The 26,125-nt window shown below is 43.8% G+C and overlaps 2 protein-coding genes across 5 annotated transcripts in view; one reads left to right on the forward strand and one right to left on the reverse strand.

The window, feature by feature from the left end:
* Positions 1-21,159, forward strand: part of LOC140917414 (uncharacterized) — a 51,908-nt gene extending 30,749 nt beyond the window's left edge. Inside the window, exons 4-5 of the mRNA XM_073360214.1 lie at positions 4,307-4,463; positions 19,563-21,159. Coding sequence (XP_073216315.1) covers positions 4,307-4,463; positions 19,563-19,880 — 475 coding nt within the window. The 3' untranslated portion in view covers positions 19,881-21,159. The remainder of the gene's footprint in view (positions 1-4,306; positions 4,464-19,562) is intronic.
* Positions 8,053-23,330, reverse strand: SLC35G2 (solute carrier family 35 member G2). Of its 4 annotated transcripts, XM_073360210.1 has the most exons (3): positions 23,016-23,330; positions 21,421-21,451; positions 8,053-12,963 (listed from the first exon to the last, which is right to left on the reverse strand). In XM_073360210.1, the coding sequence occupies exon 3, from the start codon at positions 12,938-12,940 to the stop codon at positions 11,705-11,707; it is 1,236 nt and encodes a 411-aa protein (XP_073216311.1). In that variant the 5' UTR covers positions 12,941-12,963; positions 21,421-21,451; positions 23,016-23,330; the 3' UTR covers positions 8,053-11,704. The 4 variants fall into 4 exon arrangements, with proteins under 4 accessions (XP_073216311.1, XP_073216314.1, XP_073216310.1 ...); XM_073360213.1 differs by lacking the exon at positions 21,421-21,451 and having other exon boundaries at positions 8,053-12,958; XM_073360209.1 differs by lacking the exon at positions 21,421-21,451.
* Between the last annotated feature and the right edge of the window lie 2,795 nt (positions 23,331-26,125).

Here is a 26,125-nt window from a genome sequence, read left to right on the forward strand (position 1 = left end):
TCAGCATAGGAAGCCTGACAAAGCCCTGTTGGAAAGAATAGGTGGGGCATAACCCAGAAAAGTGAGAAGGGTAACACAGACACAGGTTTAGAGTTTTGAATGTAAGTGACTAAAGTCAAGCTGCTAATTGAAAGCTACCTATTTTTAAAAAAAGAGAAATGCTGAAGTGAAGAAACAAATCGACAGAGCCAGAAGAGTACACAGAAGTCACCTACTACAGGATAGGCCCAACAAAGAAAATAACAGAACGCCACTAGCCATCACCTTCAGTCCCCAACTAAAACCCCTCCAACGCATCATCAAGGATCTACAGCCTATCCTGAAGGATGACCCACCATTCTCACAGATCTTGGGAGACAGGCCAGTCCTTGCTTACAGACAGCCCCCCAACCTGAAGCAAATACTCACCAGCAACCACACACCACACAACAGAAACACTAACCCAGGAACCTATCCTTGCAACAAAGCCTGTTGCCAACTGTGTCCACATATCTATTCAGGGGACACCATCATAGGGCCTAATCACATCAGCCACACTATCAGAGGCTCGTTCACCTGCACATCTACCAATGTGATATATGCCATCATGTGCCAGCAATGCCCCTCTGCCAAAGAATAAATGGACACCAATCAGACATCAAGAATTATAACGTTCAAAAACCAAAAACCAGTCAGAGAACACTTCAATCTCTTTGGTCACTCAATTACAGACCTAAAAGTTGCAATTCTTCAACAAAAAAACTTCAGAAACAGACTCCAACGTGAGACTGCTGAATTGGAATTAATTTGCAAACTGGATACAATTAACTTAGGCTTGAATAAAGACTGGGAGTGGATGGGTCATTACACAAAGTAAAATTATTTCCCCATGTTTATTCCCTCCCCCCACCCCCCGCTGTTCCTCAGTCGTTCTTGTCAACTGCTGGAAATGGCCCACCTTGATTATTACTACACAAGGTTATTTCCCCTGTTCTCCTGCTGGTAATAGCTCACCGTATCTGATCACTCTTGTTACAGTGTGTATGGTAACATCCATTGTTTCATGTTCTCTATGTATATAAATCTCCGCACTGTATTTTCCACTGAATGCATTTGATGAGGTAAGCTGTAGCTCACGAAAGCTTATGCTCAGATAAATGTGTTAGTCTCTAAGGTGCCACAAGTACTCCTTTTCTTTTTAGTGGTAAGAGTGTAGCTTAAGGAAAGATACATCACAGCAGGTGGTTAGTACGCTCACTGATCAACCACCTTAACTACACTGTGAAAAGATGGTCAGCGCAAAGTTAGCAGATACTACAGAAGAGGAGGATACACAGTCTTCAGGATGAGTTTTGTCATTAAATATGTCTCCCTCCCACCACATTCCCAAAGAGCATGATTTATGTCATGCAAAGTCACAGCAAAAACAGAGGTTTAATCTTCAAGGCTGCTTCCCAACCACCTAAGAACATCACACAGCACCCAATAAACAGTACAGAAAACCAATCCTCTATGCCAATTCAGCCTTACAACCCTCTGAAGACTTTAAAAAAAGAGCCAACTAAACTCATATATATAGAGAGAGGAAACAGACCCTCCCTTCTACATAGCTGTCTGCACCCTCTCCTGAGTGGCTGCCAAAAGGCAGACATCTCTGGCTCTATTTAAGGAAAAGTGGTTAACTGTTTCTCTGCCAACCCAGGGCCAGGGTCTGCACGGCCTGTCCCTCTCCAAGACTGGGATTACATGCAGCTATTTAAATTAACTCACTTAAAAAGTGAGTGTAGTTTCCCCCCGCTTGCCGGGTGAAGAACCCCCAGGTCTCTGCTGGTGAGCACAAAAGTTTTCCATCTATTTTGCTAGGGATCCCTCTCATCCCTGACCATTCCCTTACCTCCTCCAAGGTCCTACATTTTTCTGGCAAGCAGGAAGGGACAAGACTTCCCTAGTAATCTGTCAGTAACAGGCCATTGCATGCTGTTCCATTCAGCCTCGCAGATCATAAAGGTTACACAGACTCTTTATTGATAAGAACAGGCAAAAATATAAGAACACATCATCTTCTTTGACCTACACCAACTGTTTGCACCTTTCTCCATTCCATTCGTGTTCCAGAAATCCCCACAGCACTTTAAGCCTGAAAAGCTGAGCAAACCTGCTGAACTAAATATGTCAGAAACCCCAACAAATCGTTTTCTTCCCCTTCACAAAAGTCCTGAGAAGTCACGTCACAAAGTCATTTAAAGGCTGCACCTTTCATCAGATGTGCATCCCAATCCTGAAAACACTTCCGTATGTGTAATTTCACTAGCATGAGCAATGCATTGATTTTAGTGGAACTACTCATGGTAGCAATAAACATGCACATCAGTGTTTGCAGGATTGGGGCTGGAGATCTGAAAGAAAGGATGAAGGATTGATGGAGTTTCCACAAACGTAAATTCAGAAATTTGGTACAACTCTCATTTCTCATGGGCCCTGCGGTTATAATGGGCTCACCTTCACAGCCTGCTCACGTGCAACTTCTAGTATATTGTAGGTTTAATGCCCTATGATAATTTAGTAGCTCTTTCCCAATTAAACCTTAAATCTATATTATTAGAACAGGAGGCTTTGGAGTCAAATTGTTGTCATGTGGCCACTTTGTAGATCTTGTGACTGGGGCCAGGCTACAAGGGGAGGCTCACAGGTGCTCTTCTGTTTGCCATAACATTTTTATACTTTCATTACATGCCAAATATTGCTCCTACAGTGTGGAACAGAGAAAGTACTATGTTCTTTGTCTTCTGTGGTGAGAATATGTAATTTAAGGTGTACTTTGCCTCACCTGGGGACAGTGCTCGATCCTATCCCAGCTGTGTTCCCCCTGCATTAATTAGAGTTAATGGAAGCTGCTGGAAAGTATACTGCTGGGTGGAATGAAACATTTCATATAGCCCTCTGGGTTTCATGTGGTCCCTTTTGTTATTGTAGATATGTTAGTCTGTTGTAGTTAAAAGCTAGAAACCGTATAATAGATCTAGGTAGGGAAGCCAGGGGAGAGACTCATCATGTGGATTTTTCAGGTCCATCTTGGTAACCCTAACCCTAGCACAGGGAGCCCTAGTGACCCCAGGTGCAACACTAGCATGGAAACACCTTGTCTTAGTAACCTAACCCTGGTGTGAGGATACCTACTGGACACAAGCCTAACCCTAGTGTGGAGACCCCAACCCTTGGTAACACCAGTGGAGAGGCTTACCCTTAATAAACATTTCTAATCCAGAGAGGCCTAGGGACCCCAGGGTAACACAAGATGTATACAAGTTCAGGGTGACTGCTGAGAATTCAGATATGATCAGTTTCAGAAAATTGCTGATTACAAAATACTTTAGAGTGACTGATGACCAGTCAGGGATGAAAAGTTCGCAAACATTGATTGCAAACAAGTTAGGAATAACTGCTGACCATTTCGGCATGATCAGTTCTCCAAATTTGTTGATCCACGGCGAGCCCTTTGCCTCTTGGCTAATGGACTTACTGATAGCAGTAGGAAATTGTAATCCTATATAGAGAGTAGCACTAGAGGGAGATGGGACAGTTTGCCAGAGGTTTTTGCTGACAGCAGAGGAATGGTGAAACTCAGGGATCTTGGGTTCCATTCCTTGCATTGGAGGAAAGTGTGCTCTAGTGAGGACAGACTCTTCTGCCTGTTTCTCCCACTCTTGACCCCTTAGGCAACTTCCCATCCAACCTGTCCCTGTTCTAGCCCTGTCTCTTTCCCACCCCTAGTCCCAGTCTCCATTTAGGCTTCTCATCCCAGTCCCAGTCTCTTTGCCCTGCCTGTACTAGTGTCCCTCTCTGGACTTCCCATCCCAGGTTCCCCAAACATCATCCCCCAACCAGTCCCAGGTCCCTGCTCCTGGCTCCTCATCTGATCTGTCCTTTTCCACCCACCCACTGACTTCCACTCATCCCCCATACCCTCCCTCTCCATCCCCACTGTCTCCAACTCAGTCTCTCCCCGGGCTTCTTATCCAATCTTACTGCCCTCCTAACACCCATCTCCTTGACAAGGAGTCCTTGTCTGTCCCCTTGCTTGACTAGTCCCTGTCTTCCACCCAAGTCCCCATCTGATTTTAGTCTCCCTCTCTACCCTCTGGTTACTAGTCTCCCAGCATTTTCCTCCCTGGCTCCCAGGCCTCCCTTTCCCAACTTCCATTCCTTATTCCCACTTCACTAGCTTTCCCAATCTCCCCAGGCCCCTGCAATGTTTCTTGTCCAATCTGCTCCCCTACCCATTCCCTCCTCCTCAGCCTGACTCTTGTCCCTTCTGCATTCTATTCAGACAGCTTCCTCCCACATACTACCAAGGCCTAGCAGAGAGACAAGTGAGTGCAGAAGAGAGGCATTTTCCCTGCTCTTTGTACGAGACCGGTGCCCAGACTTGGCATGGCCTAGAGGAGCCAAAGTCACAGCTTTCCAGGACAGATTTCCCTCATGCTGTAAGTATAGCCTACAGACTTTGTTCCTAAAAGTATACATTTACATTTTGCCATTACAAAGCATAATATTTACTTACATCCAGCTTTCCTGCACACTTGACTGAGAATTTATTTTATGATCTCAGGAGCAGGAGGTCAAAACTACCTCTGGTTGGCATGGAGCATACTTCTGCTCAGCAGTAGCAGATGTTGTGGACTTACAGGTTGGTTTCCTGTTGCAAGAGAAATCAGTGCTGTGGAGTCTTGGTATTCTTAGTGTAATTTATTTATTTATACTATATACACAAGTCCTGGAAAATAATTGGCTGCAACCAGCATTCAGGAAATCCCGTACTTTGGACATTCTGGCCCAGACCACAGGTCCAGCTCCCTTGGAGCAGCTCCATCCTGATAATTGCTCTGCTTCAAGAGATCAAGGCAGAAAGCAAAATTGTATCCAGTTTGCAAATTAATTCCAATTCAGCAGTCTCTCGTTGTAGTCTGTTTTTGAAGTTTTTTTATTGAAGAATTGCAACTTTTAGGTTTTGTGACAAAGCTCTGTCCTTGCCTCCATGGGTCCCGCATTTCCTGGCAGATTTCGCTAGCCTCAGAGGCTCACTGTGACCCTCCACATAACCCTTCTCTCTCTAGAGACAAGGGTCACAGTCTACTGAGCCATTTTCATCATAAGCCAGTGAGGGGAGGGGAGGAGAAGTTATCTTTCCTTGCACAGTCTCTGTTGTCTCCCAGTCTCAGTGATTAATCAGGGGGCAAAGGTGGGGGGGGAGCCCAGGCCCACCCTCTACTCTGGGCTCCAGCCCAGGGACCCTATTAGTATCAGCTATGGTAGCTGACCTTTTAGAAACATGACATGTACAATTCCCTGGGCTACTTCCCCCACACAGCAGCCCTCACTTCCTCAAGCTCCACTTCACCCTTACCTCAGGGCCTCCTTCCTTGTGCCTCATATGGTGTCTACTACTCAGCCTCTCCAACAGCACAACTTCCTTCCACAGCTCCTGACATGCACAGCCACCTGACTGACTGGGAGGCTTTTAACTAGTTTCAGCTGGCCCCTGATTGGCTTCAGGTGTTCCAATCAACCTAGCATTCTCCCTGCCTTCTGGAAAGTTCTTAATTGGCCCCAGGTGTCTTAATTGACCTGGAGCAGCTTCCATTTCACTTATCCTGGTACCAGAGATTTGTTTAGCCTGGAGCTAATATATCTATCTCCCACTACTTTTCTATAGCCATCTAGCCTTACCCCGTCACAGTCTATAGTCGAGTGACCAAAGAGATTGAAGTGTTCTCCGACTGGTTTTTGAATGTTATAATTCTTGACATCTGATTTGTGTCCATTTATTCTTTTACGTAGAGACTGTCCAGTTTGACCAATGTACATGGCAGAGGGGCATTGCTGGCACATGATGGCATATATCACATTGGTAGATGTGCAGGTGAACGAGCCTCTGATAGTGTGGCTGATGTGATTAGGCCCTATGATGGTGTCCCCTGAATAGATATGTGGACACAGTTGGCAACGGGCTTTGTTGCAAGGATAGGTTCCTGGGTTAGTGTTTCTGTTGTGTGGTGTGTGGTTGCTGGTGAATATTTGCTTCAGGTTGGGGGGCTGTCTGTAGGCAAGGACTGGCCTGTCTCCCAAGATCTGTGAGAGTGGTGGGTCGTCCTTCAGGATAGGTTGTAGATCCTTGATAATGCGTTGGAGGGGTTTTAGTTGGGGGCTGAAGGTGATGGCTAGTGGCGTTCTGTTATTTTCTTTGTTGGGCCTGTCCTGGAGTAGGTTACTTCTGGGTACTCTTCTGTCTCTGTCAATCTGTTTCTTCACTTCAGCAGGTGGGTATTGTAGTTTTAAGAATGCTTGATAGAGATCTTGTAGGTGTTTGTCTCTCTCTGAGGGGTTGGAGCAAATGAGGTTGTATCGTAGAGCTTGGCTGTAGACAATGGATTGTGTGGTGTGGTCTGGATGAAAGCTGGAGGCATGTAGGTAGGAATCGCGGTCAGTAGGTTTCCGGTATAGGGTGGTGTTTATGTGACCATCACTTATTAGCACCGTAGTGTCCAGGAAGTGGATCTCTTGTGTCGACTGGTCCAGGCTGAGGTTGATGGTGGGATGGAAATTGTTGAAATCATGGTGGAATTCCTCAAGGGCTTCTTTTCCATGAGTCCAGATGATGAAGATGTCATCAATGTAGCACAAGTAGAGTAGGGGCATTAGGGGACAAGAGCTGAGGAAGTGTTGTTTAAGTCAGTCATAAAAATGTTGCCATACTGTGGGGCCATGAGGGTACCCATAGCAGTCCCGCTGATTTGAAGGTATACATTGTCCCCAAATATGAAATATTTATGGGTGAGGACAAAGTCATAAAGTTCAGCCACACAGGTTTACCGTGACATTATCGGGGATACTGTTCCTGATAGCTTGTAGTCCATCTTTGTGTGGAATGTTGGTGTAGAGGGCAACATTCCACACAACGATGGAAAAAACCTTTTGTAGTGATAATCAAGGTGGGCCATTTCCAGCAGTTGACAAAAACGTCTGAGCACAGCGCCGGGGGGAGGGGAGGGAAATAAACATGGGGAAAACACCATCCTAGCCACTATGGATGTAGAAGCCCTCTACACCAACATTCCACACAATATTCCCCCCTGCTGTTCCTCAGATATTCTCATCAACTGCTGAAATGGCCCACCTTGATTATCACTACAAAAGGTTTTTCCCCCCCGGCTCTCCGGCAGGTAATAGCTCACCTTACCTGATCACTCTCGTTACAGTGTGTATGGTAACACCCATTGTTTCGTGTTCTCTGTGTATCTAAATCTCCCCACTGTATTTTCCACTGAATGCATACAATGAAGTGAGCTGTAGCTCACGAAAGCTTATGCTCAAATAAATTTGTTAGTCTCTAAGGTGCCACAAGTACTCCTTTTCTCCTGCCTTAGTAGAAGCTCCCCTGAGAGAACCTGAATCAAAAAACTAACAATACATTTTCTCAAAGACTGTACTGCTCAAACACTGAGTCTTACAAATTCTTTTTCTATGTGTAACAGTGCACTCTGGTGACTCCTGCCAGAACACTATGCAAATTACACTGCTCTAACTTGGCCTGCTGGGCTACATTTCCTGGGCAAAGGGCCCCTATGTGTCCAGCCATTCCACCATCTGGAGGACATACCAAAATTAGTTGGTACCAAAATTAATTGCATCCAATGAAGTGAGCTGTAGCTCACGAAAGCTTATGCTCTAATAAATTTGTTAGTCTCTAAGGTGTCAAAAGTACTCCTTTTCTTTTTACAAAATTAGTTGGTTATGTGAAAGGGTTAGTCTTGCCACTGTTCTCTTATGAGATCCAGATTTGCTGAAGGCTGAAACTCATATAAAAGTACTAGTATCAACTGGGAGATGGTCCCCCTGCTTTTAATTCCTCCCCCACTTTAATGATTATATTCTCCTCTTCTTGCTCATCATCCATGGTGGGAACTCTAGGACTTCTTGTTCTGGATCAAAGTCACAAATTATTTTGTTTGTGTTTAAAAAAAGAGAAAGAAAAAACCCAAACAAACCTTTTATAACATTTTTATTTCACAGAAATGTTTGACATTTTATTCTAATTTGGACCTCACCTAATTTTAAAATGTGAAAATTTCCCATGGAACAAATATTCGGTTTCCAACCAGCTCTGCTTATAACTCAGCCAATTTGGGTGAATTTTCACAGAAACAGCAACTCCCTGATCCCAGGGCTACCATTCTGCAAAATTTCAAGGGCATAGAGCTTCTCAGAGAAATGATTGTAGAAGTTATTTAACATGAGCAAAAACCCCACCTATTTTCATCCTAACTCATTCTCTGAAATGGATGAACCATTTTTGCTGAAACTTTCACAAAACAATTATTCTCAAACAGAGACTCAGCATGGAAAAAATTCAGCCCAAATAGATTTTGAAAAAACTGTAAACTAAGTCTTATAATGAAATATGTTAGATTTAACTAAAGACATCACTATGTTGACCATTGATCACTGTCCTGACTTTGGAGGGTTTATAGTTTAGGGTAAATATAAGCTATCTGCTAAGCATCCTTATAGAAATAATAATGAAAGTTATTGCAGCTGTAACAGGAAGTAGAAGAACCAAAATATCCCTATTAAAAGTAGGCTTGGCCATAGGTGGTGGAACTAGGGGTGCTGCCACTCCACCTAGCTTGAAGTGGTTTCCGTTTGGTTTACAGTTTACAGTGATTTACAGTTTGGTTCCATGACTCTCAGCATCCCTAGTATAAAAATTGTTCCAGCACCCCTGGCTTGGCTATAGCTCTTAAGCATTACATTTCTATGACTTAGATGAGGTTTAGAAGTTGACAGTTGGTGTAACATAGTATGAGTATTACATAATTGACCAAAGATTATGGAATGCTTGACCTGATGTTACAGAATCTATCAATAAGCATGTTGTGATAGTTTACCAATGAATTTGGTGATAAACAGATACACCCCAAACAAACAGATAGTCGTGTCTCAAGGGCTTTTTGTGGTAAGAGCTAACTGCATTGACATATCAAAACTATTGGGAAAGGGACTGATGCAAATGGTTGGGTTAACTGCTGGAAATGTAATTATGATTAACTGGAACGCCAAATATGAACAACTGGAACCCTAAAATTGGTCTCCTGGAATACTAAATATTAATATGGGCTGAGAATTGACTTGATCATATATGGTCCCAGATGTACATGGATGGAACAGGAAAAAGTGTAGAAAATTTTGTCAACCCCATCCCTAGCTGGGACACTGGGATGATAACATGGAACAATAGGGTAGGAAGCATGTCCCAGCGCCTTCCTCGTTGCGTGATCTCCATTTACCTTTTCTTCTCTCTTTGTTTCTAATGGTCTCCATAAGGTTGCAACTATGCACACTGTAAGATTGGAAGCATGATCAATGCACAAAACCACTTTATTGTACTTATTTTATTCTTATGTATATTGATTTTTCATTATTTCAATTATATTTGTCTGTATTAACTAAAGATCTTAAAGATTTTGTGTATGCTTCACCAGTTTCATCATCTTAATTAACTAGAAGTAGCTGCATGAATAAAGAACCTGAACCCTAAATCTAGGGTGCACTTTGGGCCCTAGATTAATTGCAGGCACAACTGTCAGCTCCACCTTATATTTTATAATACTATTTTTGTATTTATTAATTTAGCAGTGAACAAGTAAACCCTAAGATCTGGACCATTGCTCTGTTAGATGATTGCAAGCACTGTGCATGTGATGTGAATGATATCATCAACTTGTGTAAATCAATACAGTTCTATCATTATCATCTTACAGCAAGTGAAGCCAATGTAAACTTCGTTATTAGCTTCAATAAGAGCAGAAATAAGCCTTTAAAATGCCTGGATTGCTGCTAGCTCAGCAGACTGAAAATAGGTTTGGAACCATTCACTTCAACTTTCAATTTTAGCACAGTTTGGCAAAAAACACAAGTAATCATTACTGGCAAATTTTCATACTTGGGTAACATTTTGGCACCTAAATATTTATTTCGAGACCACACATTAAAAAAGCCATACCAACTTTTACCTTAACAAGTGTGTGACAGAAGACCTGCCAATGATTTATATTTCATGGCAAGGAAAAACAGAGATAAAAGGTTTTAAACAGAGGCCTGGATAGACTAGATACAACCGCACTCAGTGATCTGTGGAAGGCTATACTTGAATTTGGCATGAGAGAGGCTGCATTACTCATTGTTTAAATATATCTCCTCTGCTGGCCATCTCTGGCAGGATGGATCATGCATTTGTTCACCAAGCTTTACTGTGTGTGGATGTCTTGAGAAAATTGGTTTGGAAAACAAGGAGAGCTGCCTTGGACTGAAGTGGGAGGGAACATAATGAGCGTATGCAAGGCAGTGGGATAGGAAAGAACTCTCTGGGCAGAGCAGCAAGGTGTCATTCTGGCCAGGGAGGTCAGCGACTGGGCTTGCTCTTTATACCTGTGAGAGCTTCCTTTTTATTCTGTAGCTAAGCAACCAGAGCCTGCCTCTCTGGGTTTGGGAAATTACCCAGATAAGGCATGTGATGCAAACTGCTGCTTTTAATTTAATCTGATTCTCTGTCTCGCTCTGTTTATTTTTAACAAATCTATTTTCCCCAGAAACTACTGTCAGGGAAGGAGGGTGTTTCATACCATGCAACCCAGACATGAGTGAATTTCTTCAGCCTCTAGGGACACAGAAGGCAAATCTGTGTTTAGGAGTAGGTCTCTGCTCCAGACTTGGGTAAGAGGCATGGACAGAGGTGTCCTGTCTGAGGGAGGCACATTGCCTGGGGCTACCGTGGGCATGCACAAGGGAAGAAACCGAAGATTCAAGGAGAAGGTGTGAGTCAATAGAGGGACGGATAGCTAGGTGGATTTTCTGCTTATTAAAGTGAGGCAATAATAGTCATGGCTAGAAACATTTCTGAGTTAGAAACATCTGAAACTAGCTTCTAAGTGCATTTCACTCTGACAATTCCAAAATAGCCTCACATCTTTCTTTTCATTTTTGCCCGTGAATATCTTTTTCTAGTTTCATGTGTTCCAGCATTCAGCTAACAGGGAGTTTTAGGACCAAGTCAAGGATTATTATGGAGATTCTGACAGCACCTTTACTGTTAGAACACAAAGAACATCACTTTATTTATTACTCTTCTCCCAGCAGATATTTAAAGAATTATAACCATATACATGTTAAAATTCTTACTTATAAAATATTACATGCTTCAACCAAGTGATGTATACTGTTACTGTGGAACATGAATTTCCTCCTTCAATGGTGAATGTCAACATATGACTTTCTTGTTGCCATAAAATATTCTACAACTGCAATGCCCAGAATGACTAACAATAGTGAATCCTTCTGTCTCAATATTATGTTATACAAGGAGGACTATGACAGAAAGACTCCTATGACAGAATTCTCTATATCTAATCTTAGCAGCTACTGCATACCAGCTGAGAGTAAAGCTAAGTTCACATAATGAAATATTTAAAATTATTTAACACATTGGGACAACTCTGGTGCAACTCTACTGATTTCAACATCATTAGGTCACGTATGAATCTGGCCCATTTCTGAACAAGAAAGTTAGTACTCTGTCCACTCTACTAGACAAAGGACATTGGTAAATGAACATTAATATTGACATGGTGGTGCAGAAACTGTTACAATAAAGACTAAAACAAACTGACACTCATTTAATGGAAGAATCCAGTATCTCCTGATAATCTTGCCTTCCTAAATTCTTCCAGGACAGCTTATAACATGCAAGGAAAACAACAGTGATCATAATAATGGCCCCTCCAATGAGGTCATAAATGCCGGGAAAGATGCGTAGCACTGCGAGCTGCAGAATCATGGCTATCACAATCTCTAAATGTTGCACTGTGCTGACCAGAGCTGGGTGAAATTTATTCAAGGCATAATAGACACCCAGGAAAGCCACAGTCGAACATATGCAGATGGCAATGAGATAGCTCCAGGTTTCTCCATCAAGTGGGATAATTGGTTCTTGAAGAAAAAACATGGTGGAGGCTCCCCACACAGTTCCAGTCCAACCAAAAGTAAACAGTGCAGTCCACATACTGACCCTATCTTTGATTGACTTGTAGACTATCATGGAAAGAGCTGTAGTTAAGCCTGCCATAACTGTCATGGTGTAGCCAAAGGCTTCTTTCCAGACACTGAGCAAAGAGTTTTCTTCATTAACAATGTTGGGGAACATGACCAGGCAAACACCAAAGACACTACTAACTACTGTCATTATGTCTATATAAGCCATTCGTTCATCTATTAGTAAAAAAGCCAAAATGGCACTAAAGACAGTGGTGGTTGCTCTCCACATAATGGTCCCATTGGTTGGGGGTACTATAGAGAAGGAGGTGTAAGCACAGGTAATGGAGATAACATTGCAGACACCATAGAAGAAGAGCTGCAGTCTGTATCCTTTTGGTCCAAAGGGGTCCTCGTGGTAGTAACACACAACAACAACAGACAACACCTGTATGACTGAACGAATGAAAATTAGTTCTAGAGATGGCACTTTGGAACGATCAGAAACAAGTCTAGTTATCAGAGCAACACAGCCATGAGTCAAGGCAGAGGCAAACAGCACTATCCAAGTCTTTCTGGACTGAAATATGCTTCCTTCTGTAAAATTCTGGTGTTGTCCAGTCTCATTGGCTTTCGTCTCTTGGGCTGGCTGAGGTTGGATATCCATAGTCCCAAAGAAGGCTCTTCCTTTCCTTTTTCTGTCACTCAGCAATCTTTTCTTTGGATTGTCCTCCATAAAGCTACCGATATCTTCACTGGTTTCATCAGAGTCCTCTTCTCCAGGTTGGGGATAATGGGATGTATATTTCACTGTCACTGTGTTGGGATGGATTTTCACTCGTTTTTTGACTGGACATTGTTTGGAAGAAGTATCCATTTCCTCAGAGAACTAGGTCTGGTCTTAAAAAAAAAAAAAGTTATTTTTATTCAACCAATATTGTAAAATTCATTTGCATTGCAGTCTTTTGACCATTTAGAAATTATTGGCATGAACCTAACCAAGTTGCTCTTGTCCTCCATGAATTCTCTCTATTTTTATTTCATAATGGAAGTTGCTCAGTATCTTTGAAAACCAGGTCATTTTTATTTAAGTGCCTAAATATAACTTTAGGGCCTAACTTTAGGCACTCACTTTTGAAAATGATGCCTATTATTACATTGCTTCTTAAAAAGAGACATGCAAATTAATAACAATTCTCATTACACTGAGAATAATTTCCTCTTTGGACCCTTCAGGTCAGTTAGTCATTCTGTAATCATTAATGGTTTTTATTCTTTACCAAGTGCTAAGGGGCAAAGAGAAATACAGACCAAAAATGAAATTTGGGTTAGAGAAGACTAGAGCGATTTTTATCAATTCAAAGTGAAGCAACCCAGAGATAGACAGATGGCATCACTGAGCACCTCAGTGAACTAAGCACCTGGTGGACCAGAAAAGTGTAAAAAGTACTACAGTAAATTTTCAAATTCTCTGAAGCTCTTTTTGCATATTATTATTTCCAAAAACTGTTGACTATCAATTTGTTTTCCAAAGGAACTTCAGTTGGAAAAAAAGACGAAGAAATATTATGAAAAGAAGCTATCCACTCCTTGGCAGTGTAGAGGAGAACAAGTGGATTTTGCTACTGTTATGAAATGACAGAGATATCAAACATATATTCAGGCTGCCTAAAGTGAACATTTGCACATTGTTCTATTCAACCTCACCTGGACGCCTCATTTTTCATCCAACATGGTTGAATTGCTACATTTACTCTATAAACAAGAAAATTAATATATTAACAGATTTTCAAGGCCTTGAAGAGACCATTATGATTTCTATTGAATCTGATTTCCTGCATGACACAGGCCAGAGAATTCCAACCAGTGATTCCTTCCGTGTAGGAAACATTTATTTCTATTTTATAAGTAAACATATCAAACCAATAACTCATGTTGGCACTACAGCATGTCTTTTAAAATCACAGATTCCAAGGCCTGAAGAGACAGACCATTGTGGCCATCTAGTATGACCTCCTGAACAACACAGGCCAGAGAACTTCCCCATAATAATGCCTACAGCAGATCTTTTAGAAACCCAATTTGATTTAAATATACTCAGTGATGGATAATCCACAACAACCCTTAGTAAATTGTTCCAGTGGTTAATAACTCTGTTCATTTATGCTTTATTTTTAATCTGAATTAATCTACCTTCAACTTCCAGCCACTGGATTGTGTTAGATCTTTCTTTGCTAGATAGAAGAGCCCATTCATAAGTATTTGTTCCCCATGCACGTATTACAGATAAGGCTGGCAGAATTTGATAAATGGTTAGTCTTCAGTAAATGTTGATTTCTCGTGACACACAGAAATAGACAAAGACATCCACCTACAATAGTCAGCAAGCACAGCCTCCCTCTCCCTTAGCATCCACAGGAATCCAGTGAGCCCTTGCAGCTCCACTGTCATGGCCCATTTTATTCAATCACTGGCCAGAAGGGACAGCCCTACTCATATGGAAACTACGCAACTGCGTAGGGCACCAGGAAATTTGGGGCACCAAAACTGCCCCAAATTTCCTGGTGCCCTACACAGCTGCATGCTGCATCCAGCTCCAGCAGCCAGTCCGATTCCCCTGGACGGCAGGGCCCAGGAAAGCTGCCTCCGCCACACCACTTTCCCCCAGCCCCTGCCCCTGCTCCGCCCCCACCCATCCTCTTCCCACCCCTGCTCTGCCCCAGCCCTGCCCCCACTCCGCCCCTTCCCCCACAAACCCCATCCTGTAAGCTATGTGTCCCAGGGGACAGCAGCAGGGGTCGGGCCCGCCCTGCACTCACTGGGCGGTGGGAAGTGGAGTGACCCAGCCCCAGGCCGCTCCGCTATGCCAACTCCCAGCTGTGCCACTGGTGAGTGCTGGGGGGTGGTTCCCCCCGTTCCCCCAAGCCTGGGAGCCAGAGTGGAGCAGGCTGGGGCCGGGTCGCTCCACTTCCCGCCACCAGCCCGACCCCTGCTGACTTCCTGCACAGGCTGCTCCTGCCTTCCAAAGCCCTTGGGCGCAGCCCCTTCCCACCCCCAAGCAGAGGCCTGGTACGCCTCCCCCCTCCCCCCCCCCGCAGAGGCCTGGGGCCAGTCCCCCTGCAGGGGGGCTGCGTAGGGCATCACAATCTCTACGGATGGCCCTGCTGGCCAGGAGTGTGGGGCTCTTCCCCGGGCATGACCCATTCAGCAGCAGAGAGTCCTCTCATGCAGTCAGGGGCTCATCCTGCTCCTTGCAGTCCTGGCCAGGTGTCTCTGCTCCACCAGGCCAGAACCACAGTCTTCCCCACACCTTGTGCCTCAGTATCTGCAGCCTTACTTTCAGTGCTGGGAGCCCCTGGAGCCCTGCTGTCAGTGCTGCACTAACTCTAACACCAAGAGATAATCCCCCCGCCCCACACACACACACCTTAATTTCATGCAACTGAGAAAATCAAAATAGTTAAAAATGAAAAAGCTTTAAAATAAACATTGATGTTAATCATTTGAAGTTACAAAAATAAATAAATACATTGAATTCTGCCAGGCCTATTTATAAAGACAAGGTGGGTGAGCTAGTATCTCAGGAAGCACTGAATTCTGTTGGTGAGAAAGACAAGCTTTTGAACTTTCTGTGTGTCTCTCTAATATCCTGGGACCAACACACCTACAGCAATATTGCATACAAGCCTACTTAATTACAGTCTGTAAGTCACCCCTTAACCTTCTCTTTGAAAAGCAAAACACATTGAGCTCCTCACATCTATCACTAGGAGGTATGTTTTCTAAACCTTTAGTCATTCTTGTGGCTCTTCTCTGAACCCTCTCCAACTTAACATCCTTCTTGAATTGAAGGTACCAAAACAGGACCCAGTACTCCAGAAGCTGTTGCACCAATGCCAAATATAGAGATAAAATAACCTCTACTCCTTCTTGAGACTCACCTCTTTATGCATCCAAGGATTGTTGTCCCCCTTTTGGGCACCGCATTGCACTGGGAGTTCATGTTCAGCTGATTATCCACCACAACCCCCAAATCTTTTTCAGTCATTGCTTCCCAGAATAGAGTCCCCCATCCTGTACATATGGCCTGCAGTCTTTGTTCCTAAATGTATACATTTACATTTAGCCATATTAAAACACATTATTTGCTTGCACTCAGCTTACCAAGTGATCCAGATCACTCTGAATGAGTACCAAGTGATCCAGATCACTCTGAATGAGTGACCTGTCCTCTTCAGTATTTACCACTCCCCCAATTTTTGTGTCATCTGCAATGATGATTTTATGTTTCTTCTAAGACATTGATAAAAATATTTAATATCCTAGGTCCAAGAATCCATCTCTGCGATACCCCATGGGAAACACATACGCTCAATGATTATTCCCCATTTACAATTACATTTTGAGACCTATCAGTTAGCCAGCTTTTAATCTGTGTAATGTGTACCATGTTCATTTTATGGCATCCTAGTTTTTTAATCAAAATGTTGTGTGGTACCAAGTCAAATGCCTTACAGAAATCTAACTATATTACACCAATACTATTAGGTTTATCAGCCAAATTTGTAACCTCATAAAAAAAATCAAATTAGTCTGACAGGATCTGTTTTCCATAAACTCATGCTGACTTGCATTAAATTATGTTACCCTCCTTTTAATTCTCCATTAATTGAGTCCCCTAACAGCTGCTCCATTATCTTTCCTGGAATCTATGTCAGACAGAGTGGCCTATAATTACCCCAGTCATCTTGTTTACCCCTTTTAAATATTGGCACACCATTAGCTTTCATCCAGTTTTCTGGAGTCCCCATTGTTCCAAGATGTATTGAAAATCAACATTAACAGTCCAGTGTGCTCCTCAGCCAGCTCTTCTAAAACTCTTAGATTCAGTTTACCTGGACCTGCTGATTTAAACATGTCTAACTTTAGTAGCTGTGTTTAACATCCTCTTGAGATACTGTCATGGACCAGGGCATGGATGGTCAGAGCAGTGGCAGTCAAGCCTAGTGGTCAGAACTGGGGTCAGCATCTGGGAACAGTGCCAAGGGACAGAGCTGGAGTCAGCAACCAGGGGTCAGAGCCAAGGATCAGAATCGGAGGCAGGAACTGAGCAGGGCTGGAGAAAGGCTGGGAACAAGGCAAGCACAGGCGCTTAGTTGGGTCAGAGCCAGGCTAGGAGGCAGACATCTCTAGCCTGCTGCAGGACTCTGGACCAGACTCAGGACTCTGGACCAGACTCTGAGCTGCCCCCAGAGGAGACCAAGAGTGGGGAAGAGCTGTTGGGACTGCTGTCCACCACTTACCCTGAGCAAGCTGAGGACCTGCAGACTACGGAGTCACACCAATGGACTGTGATAGAAAGTAGCCCAGGGGAGCCAGACATCAGTCAGGTTGTACTGTCACCATATGATTCAGCATGTTTCAGCAGGATTCCCACTGACCCAGTGGCGGGATCCCCTGGCACTTTTAGGGATCTGGGTTGGAACCTAGTAGAGTAGGGATAGCCTGGGTCCCCCCAACCCTCTGCTGAAGCCTTCTCATCCTAGGCCAGAAGGCCTGTGCCTTGTTTGTGACTTGTCCCAGCCAGAAGGCTGCAAGCCGCTAGACTGTGTTTGCTGTCTGCCTTAGCCAGGAGGCTATGCTAACGATTCCTTATTGTTCTGCCCTGCCCAGGGAGTCAGAGCCTAGACTGTGTTTACTGCCTGCCTGTGACAGGATGGACTAGGTCCAGAGGCGCCCCCGCCCCCTCGCTGGAGGCCAATCGGTCCTGCCTCACCCTGCCCCAGAAAAGAGCAGAGAAGTCCTTCAGGCAGCCTAGAGTGGCTGCAGAGAAGCAGCCAATCAGAGGCGATGTTGGAGCAACCAGTTGGGGCTAGAAGGGCCATATGTAAGGAATCAGCAGAGGCAGAGCAGTCAGGTGCTGCCTGGAGATTGAAGAGGGAGAACTGGGAGCCTGGTTGGTAGAAAGAGCAGCAGGACTGCGGACAGCTCACTGCAGGTGGGACAGAGCCCAGAGAAGGCTGCTGAAGATGGGGTGCCTGTCTGGCTGGAAGATCACCAGGACTATGGAAAGGTTAGTGTGGGCAGGCTGAGCCCAGGGGACTGAGCCCAGAACCTAACCAGAGCAGGTGCGGGTACCGTGATGGACTCTACTGGTCTGGTTGAAGACTGAGTCCAGCGAGGACTGCTGAAATGACACCAACTGAGGGTACTCAGATGGGCCCCTGTTGCACTACTACAGAAAGCAGTGCCCCTGGGGAGGGAGCCTTGGTACTATGACCCCATACCAGGGCTGTGAGAAAGAACTAGAGACTATATACCTGGGAAGTGGGGGACAGTGTGTGTGTGTGACTTGGGCTAAGTCGCTGAAGACATGCCAAACTACCATTGGCCAGCGGGGCACTTGCAAAAGGCAGGTGCCACCCCATTGTAAGAACTGAAAGAAAAACAGGCTCCCACCCAACCAGAAAGGTAAGAGGTAAGAGCCACCCTGTTCAAAAATAGAGTGATTGCAGGTATGTAGTGGCTAAAACAGGGGCGCTCATGAGAGGTGGGTGCTGACCCCATTACACTGCCTTAGCCAGAAGCCTTAGGCTAAAGACTGCTTATTGCTCTGCCCAGCCCAAAGAGTCACAGCCTAGACTGTGTTTATTGTCTGCCTTAGCCAGGAGGCTTGAGCTAGAGTGCGCTGATTAGCTTTTGTTTATTGCCTGATGCAGCAAATCAGAGTCGCCTCCCTCAGAGCCTGAGACCACCACAGATGCAATGAGCCCAGTTCCTCTGTGTGCAGAGGGAACTGCAGGCCAGATGAAGGCATGGGGGCAGGGCTAGACTTAGCCCATATTTGACATGACTGCTCTGGCCAGGGTGTCAGCATACATCATCACAACACTCCCTTCTGGCCTGAACCTGTGACTATAGGATTGCTGGGAAGGAGGAAAAGGGGTTTCTAAACAGTGTGCACCCAGACACCCTCTCAGGATGAAGGTGTGTGACTGTTTGTGGTGAATGGACTATGGTAGCCACCCTGACACGTGGCAGAATGGGATTGTGTGACTAGCCCATTAGGAGGAGTTTGACTGAGTCTGGGAACCCACACAAAAAGAACTAATAGGGAACTCACAGCCTTCCCAGAGGGAACAGCTTTGAGTCTTGTATTATGATTTTAGTGTCTATTACAGTTTAAAGGTCTATTAGTCTGTGTGAGTTTTTTTGTTTGTTTTGTCTGTTTTGTTTTTTATGGGTTAGTGAGTTTAGTTTAACAAAGTTTTAACACAACAGGAGTAAATCCTAAAGTCCATCAAGGTTTCTGCCACAGATGAAGTTGGTGATGTACTCTGGCTCAGATTTCTTCAGTCAGAAGCCCATTTTCATTCTTGGTAACTGGTATCAGGCAACTGATGAGTTTGCACAAGGGGTACAGGCACCCCTGCATGGCTCCTGCAGCTCTCACTTCACTTTTTTTGTCTCTCATACTTGTGCTTGATGTGTTTCTACAGTTTCCCATGGTTGAGACGCTCGTAGAATGTGTCTATACCCTGGTCGAAGGTGCGTTCAAAGACCAGGGCCCCCAGAACGATGGTGAGGGCAAAGGTGGAGGTGCGGCAGAAGAGCACACTGTACAGCTGGGAGCACAGCGGTACGGTGGCCTCCTCCGGCAACTCCAGATGTACTGTAGCATAACTGGTACTGCACAGGCCTACTGTACAAGCTGCAGAGAAGCCAGCCACCAGATGCATCCAATGGTAGTAAAAGTCTTATGGGGGCCTCTGCAGTCCCCACACCACTCCTGTAGTGGAGCTCAGTTACTGTGGTGAACCAAGGGGAATCCAGATCCCAGTCTGAGTTTGCATGTAGGAAAAATATCATCTTAATCCTAAACTGAGAACATCTGATACAGAATTGATGTAAGCAGAGAGATGCAACCGACAGGGTAAAATTCACACCCCATCAGCCCCTCCACCTCAGTTACACAGATACAGTGGTCCCAATACCCTGTGAAAAAGTGGATCCACAGCCCCTCCCCAGATTGCCATGGACCATTTGCAGTTTGTCCCAAACTGACCTTCTATGCCAATCCTGTGTGGGCCATTCCAGAGGGCATCTCCATGGTGTAGGCACCCCTGCATGGCCACACAGCCAGCTGACCCCCAACTCCGTCTATTAGGCTTACATGGTATGGAGTGCCTCACACCCACTCCTGCACCTAGCACACATTAGGGTGACCAGACAGCAAATGTGAAAAATCGGGATGGGGTGGGGGTAATAGGAGCCTATATAAGAGACCCAAAAATTGGGACTGTCCCTATAAAATTGGGACATCTGGTCACCTAGCACAGATCTTGCCCATATTGCATATTATATACAAAATAGGGTTTTAAATTATTTCAAATGGGTTGCACTAGGATAGAAAATACAGTGTTAGAGCCACGGAGATTACACGTAAAAAAGAAAAAGAGAGATTACGTCTGAGTAAAAAAATAAGTTCTGTTTTCTAAAAATGGTAACTCTCCTACATATCCCTTGCAAACTGGACACCATGAAATTAGGCCTGAATAAAGACTGGGAGTGGATGGGTCACTCCACAAACTAATTTCCCCATGCTAATATTTCCCCCTACTGTCACTCACACCTTCTTGCCAACTGTTTGAAATGGGCCACCCTGATTACATTGGCCTCATTACCACTACAAAAGTGATTTTTTCCCTTCCTTGGTATTCCACTGTTGAGAATAGCCCAATTCCACTTTAACTGAATTGTCTCGTTAGTACCGACCCCCCCCGCAACTTGGTAAGGCAACTCCCCCGTCTTTTCATGTACTGTGTATATATACCTGCCTACTGTATTTTCCACTCCATGCATCTGATGAAGTGGGTTTTAGCCCACAAAAGCTTATGCCCAAGTAAATGTTAGTCTCTAAGGTGTCACAAGTACTCCTCATTGTTTTTGCTGATAGACTAACATGGCTACCACTCTGAAAAATTAAAGATTGTGTCTGGAGGGTGAAATAATGCGAGTGGCATGATAGTTTAGTAAAGAGCCTTTCTCTGATTTTTCTATTGAAAAATTTGTTTGAACAAGAGCAACAAAAATATTGTCCAGTAAAATAAAACAAACATGAAGGCTTAATGGCAAACTGTTTTGTTTAATTATAGGAATATAGAAAATAATTAATTTAAAAGCATAGATTAATTACTTTTTAAAGGAACTTATGCCTTTAGCTCTAATTTTTTACTTCACATACTTCATAAAATATATGCTGTATTTGCTGCAGTGATGTGTTCCATATTAAATGTCATCTTTTTAATCACATAATCATACATTTAATTTTGTTCTTTTTAAGAAGTAGTGACTTACTTTTTCTTCCATTACTTTACATTAAAATGACCTAGCCAACAAATGAAAGAGAGACCAGATAAAAAAACCACCAGATAAATACTCCCCAAAGAAACAGATCTTGAGCATTCTGTTATGGGGACTCTATACAAATTATTGCATAACAACAGTTTAATTGAAATGACAGGAATGTTCACACTGGTAATTTGCATAAAATCCCAGACTTTATATTACAATCAATGTATCTTGTGGGGAAAAGCAGGCAGATATATTACTAGACTTAACAGTATTTCAAGTTTCTAAAATAGTGGTAATGGAAGGGAATTTTACTCATACGTTGGGGGCAAGTAGGCATTTATTTATCTAAACTCAGATGGATTTAAGAAGAGTCCAAACTTTGTAAGTTAAAAATCTGTTGTGGAAAGTTGATTCTGTGAGAAAAATCTATGCTACACCGTTTCAGCAGCAGCACTATGTGCCTTTTTGTCGCATATTCTAAATCTCCCCCGGAAAGAAAACTGGATATTTGGCTCCTCAGCCAAAAAAAAATAAATCAGCATCTGTGCTTTAAAGCCTCCTTTTTCTTACAATTCATAGGAGTCTTTATTTTGAATGTGTCAGCCTTTCTCATTGAAATATAAATATATCTTTGTCCCAGAATTAAAATATCAAGTGGCTTAACCATAGTCTCTGCCGACGAGAGAAATACCGTGTGTGGCAAAACAAACAAAAACATATTAAAGTAAAACTATCAGATCTTACGGACTGTTCGGGAACTCTTCCACCCTGCTAATTAAAAACGCTACGTTGATTGATAAACTGAGCCCTACTGTGAAATTCTCTGCAGCTTCCTCCAGCTGCACCCATTCGTCACACCAGCTTTATTTAGGAGGAACATTTCCTTGCCTTGTGATCATAGAATCATAGAATACCAGGGTTGGAAGGGACCTCAGGAGGTCATCTAGTCCAACCCCCTGCTCAAAGCAGGACCAATCCCCAATTTTTGCCCCAGATCCCAAATGGTCCCCTCAGGGATTGAATTTACAACCCTGGGTTCAGCAGACCAATGCTCAAACCACTGAGCTATCCACCAGCAACTGTCTCCTGGAATGAGCCGTATTTCTTTGAAGGGCGAGTTAGTAAATCCTGGAGCCTGGGAGAGAAATGAAAGGGCTTCGATCTCCCTGAACGCCGCAGAGCTAAACTGGAGAGGTGAAAAGGGGGAGTAAATGCAGCCCACATGCCCCTCTGAGCTGCTGAATGACGACGAGAGAGATTTCAGTACCTTGGACACACAGCAAATGAGTTTAGTGCTGTTCCCTAATGATACATAAAGCGGCGTTACCAGTCCTGGACTCTGCTCTTTACCCATTTACCATTTTTGTCTATATTTATGGAACCGGATCAATTGAAGTCGCTTTGAGAATCCATATCTGGTCTGAACAAACGACAGCCTCCAAATCTCCGGCCTTGTAAAGCGCAGTGAGCGTTAATAACAGAGGCAGGAGGTTGTTACTTGAATGAACTGAGCCTGTATACCAGCTGGGATGTCTGCGTTATCTTGCAATAGATCAGTAAATACCAGAAGGGAAAAGGGGGAAGAAATCTCTATTTACCTCTCGCTTAGAAGGAGCTGGTCAAGTCCAGACAATGATGCCTTTAAACAATGAGGTGGCTGCGTGATGTTAAAGGAAAAGAAGGGAGGAAATCTGCTCTCCGGAGTTTGTCAATCCTTCCATCTTTCTCACGCTGTAAACGCCCAAAAGGCAGGACAACGCCGTTAATCCCAGTGTAATGTGCAACAGTCAGCCTGGCGTATTCCAGAAAAGGGTGTTTGCAGAACTAGCCTTGGTTCTCCTTTTTCCACTCGCCCTCTTCTCTATGCAAAGAGGGGTCTGGAGGAAAAGACTGAGGCGACAGCAAAAGACTCAGGCGAGAGCGTCAGAGCAGGAGCAAGTGAGCATGCCCAGTAAGCATAAGGGCCTCTGACTGTAGTATTGTACCAACATTCATTTGTATTTAATGTATATAGAGAGAATATTACTTGCAGTACCTTTCTTTTTCTTGGATTTTAAATATCTTTTCATGGATATAATGCTTATTGGGATTAAGCAACTGGGTTCAGTCAGGGAGAAAAACAAAAACAAAAAAATAAGCATATAAATACAACTAGGTGTATCATCAGAAGTCAAAATGCATCTAATTTATTTCCAGTGTCCAGGGCTGAAAAGATTACGGTGTGCTGTTCTCCAATTACAAAATCTGGGTTGTTGTTTTTTTAAAATAATTTATATAGGCATGTTTTGGCAGATATATAAACAGCAAGAGCTCTAATAACAACCTGCTGTTTGTATAATGCCTGTTCTGTTCATTACCACAAGCCTGTCTGATAAAGGAAATGTATTTTGATATGATAAATTTCTGTAAGACCGTTAGTACCACACAACATTCTGATTAAAGAGATTAGCACAAAAGAACCTCAGTATGGTGCACATATAAAAGGGATTAAAAACTATCTGACTGATGAAATATGGAATTGTTAATTAGGAATCATTATTGATTAGGAGTGTTTCTAGAGGGATTAATTTTCAGCCTAACACCCTTTAATATTGGTGTTTCAGAAGGAAATATTAAAGTTTACAGATGACACCAAGATGGGTCATATGGTAAATAATGATGAGGCCATCCAGAGAAATCAAGATCACTTTGTAAACTGGGGAGTGGGGAGAAACAACCATCGTATGTTTTAATACAGCGAAATGCAAGACCATGAATCTAGGAAGAAACGAGGCCACATTTACAGGATGGGGTGGGGGTGCGGGTTGTATACTGGAAAGCAATAACTCCGTAAATAACTTGGTGTCCTGTTGGAAAGCAACAGAACGTGAGCTCTCAGTGAATGTGATGGCTAAGAGGGTGAATGTGATCCTTGGATCCAGGGGAAGGGGAATATCAATTAGGAGTAGGGAGGTAGTATAACCTCTGTATACAGCATGGGTGAAGCCATTACTGTGATACTGTGTCAATTTTTTTTGCCCACTGTTCAAAAAGCATGTTGAAAAATTAGAGCAGATTCAGCAAAGACCTCAGATCATTCTTGTGGATATCAAATGCCTGCCCCACAGTGAGTCTAAGTTAACTCAGTCTGTTTAGAATCATAGAATCATAGAATATCAGGGTTGGAAGGGACCCCAGAAGGTCATCTAGTCCAACCCCCTGCTCAAAGCAGGACCAATTCCCAGTTAAATCATCCCAGCCAGGGCTTTGTCAAGCCTGACCTTAAAAACCTCTAAGGAAGGAGATTCTACCACCTCCCTAGGTAACGCATTCCAGTGTTTCACCACCCTCTTAGTGAAAAAGTTTTTCCTAATATCCAATCTAAACCTCCCCCACTGCAACTTGAGACCATTACTCCTCGTTCTGTCATCTGCTACCATTGAGAACAGTCTAGAGCCATCCTCTTTGGAACCCCCTTTCAGGTAGTTGAAAGCAGCTATCAAATCCCCCCTCATTCTTCTCTTCTGCAGGCTAAACAATCCCAGCTCCCTCAGCCTCTCCTCATAACTCATGTGTTCCAGTCCCCTAATCATTTTTGTTGCCCTTCGCTGGACTCTCTCCAATTTATCCACATCCTTCTTGAAGTGTGGGGCCCAAAACTGGACACAGTACTCCAGATGAGGCCTCACCAATGTCGAATAGAGGGGAACGATCACGTCCCTCCATCTGCTCGCTATGCCCCTAGCTTATTGAAGAGAAGATTTAGAGATGACTTGACTGTGATCTATAATCGCCTTTATGGGGAGAAGATTTCTGATAATCTAGCAGACAAAGGCTTAACAGGATCCAACGACTTGGTAAAGCCAGACATTCAAACCAGAAAAAAGATGCACATTGTTAACACTGAAGGTCACTAACAGTTAGAACAGCTCACAAAGGAATGTGATGTATTCATCACTTGAAATCTTTACAGTGAGATTGGATGTGTTTTTTAACAAATATGTTGTAGCTCAACCAGAAGTTATGGGCTTGATTCAGGGATTGCTGAGTGAAATTCTCTGGCTTGTGCTATACAGGAGGTCAGACTACATCAGGGGTCTCAAACCCGCAGGGTTATTTTCTGCAGCCTGCCAGCTCCCCGCAGCCCCCCTGACCCCCCCAAGCATTTACCTAGAGCGGCTCCGGTCTGGTGTGCACCGGGGGCAGAGAAGGGGTTGGAATGGGGGCAAGGAAGGGGTGGGACCTCACGGAAGGGGTGGAGTGGAGGTGGGGCCAGGACAGCAGGGGATGGTGATCAGTGGTGCAGCCCTCGGGCCAATGTACTAGTCCTCATGTGGCCCTCGTGGTCATTTGAGTTTGAGACCCCTGGACGACATGATCATAACAGTCCCTTCTGGCCTTAATATCTATTAATTTTATAGAAAAGGTGCTATATACCACATACATGCTTCTGCAGCCTTATGACAAACTGCAGAACCAAGAAGTCTGTGTGAGCTGCCAGGTGCTCACTGTTTAGGAAAGAACAATGATGAATCTTATATTGATCAATTTGCATAGATTGGGATTTGACTACACAAGACAACATCAGGATAAAGCAGGTCCCAACAGGAACACAAAGACCACTTCAAAAAAAGAATTGCAGCTGACTCCTGGGTAGTAGCCTGTGGTGTGTTCCTGAAGGCAAGCAAGAAATTGGACAATTTCTTCTGCTTAGTCAAAGTAGACTCCT

Source organism: Lepidochelys kempii, chromosome 9, assembly GCF_965140265.1.
Source record: "Lepidochelys kempii isolate rLepKem1 chromosome 9, rLepKem1.hap2, whole genome shotgun sequence".
Classification (NCBI taxonomy): domain Eukaryota; kingdom Metazoa; phylum Chordata; order Testudines; family Cheloniidae; genus Lepidochelys; species Lepidochelys kempii.

Excerpts from the sequence above, each read along its gene's own strand:
- SLC35G2 (XM_073360213.1), bottom strand. The coding sequence starts at position 12,940 with ATGGATACTTCTTCCAAACAATGTCCAGTCAAAAAACGAGTGAAAATC.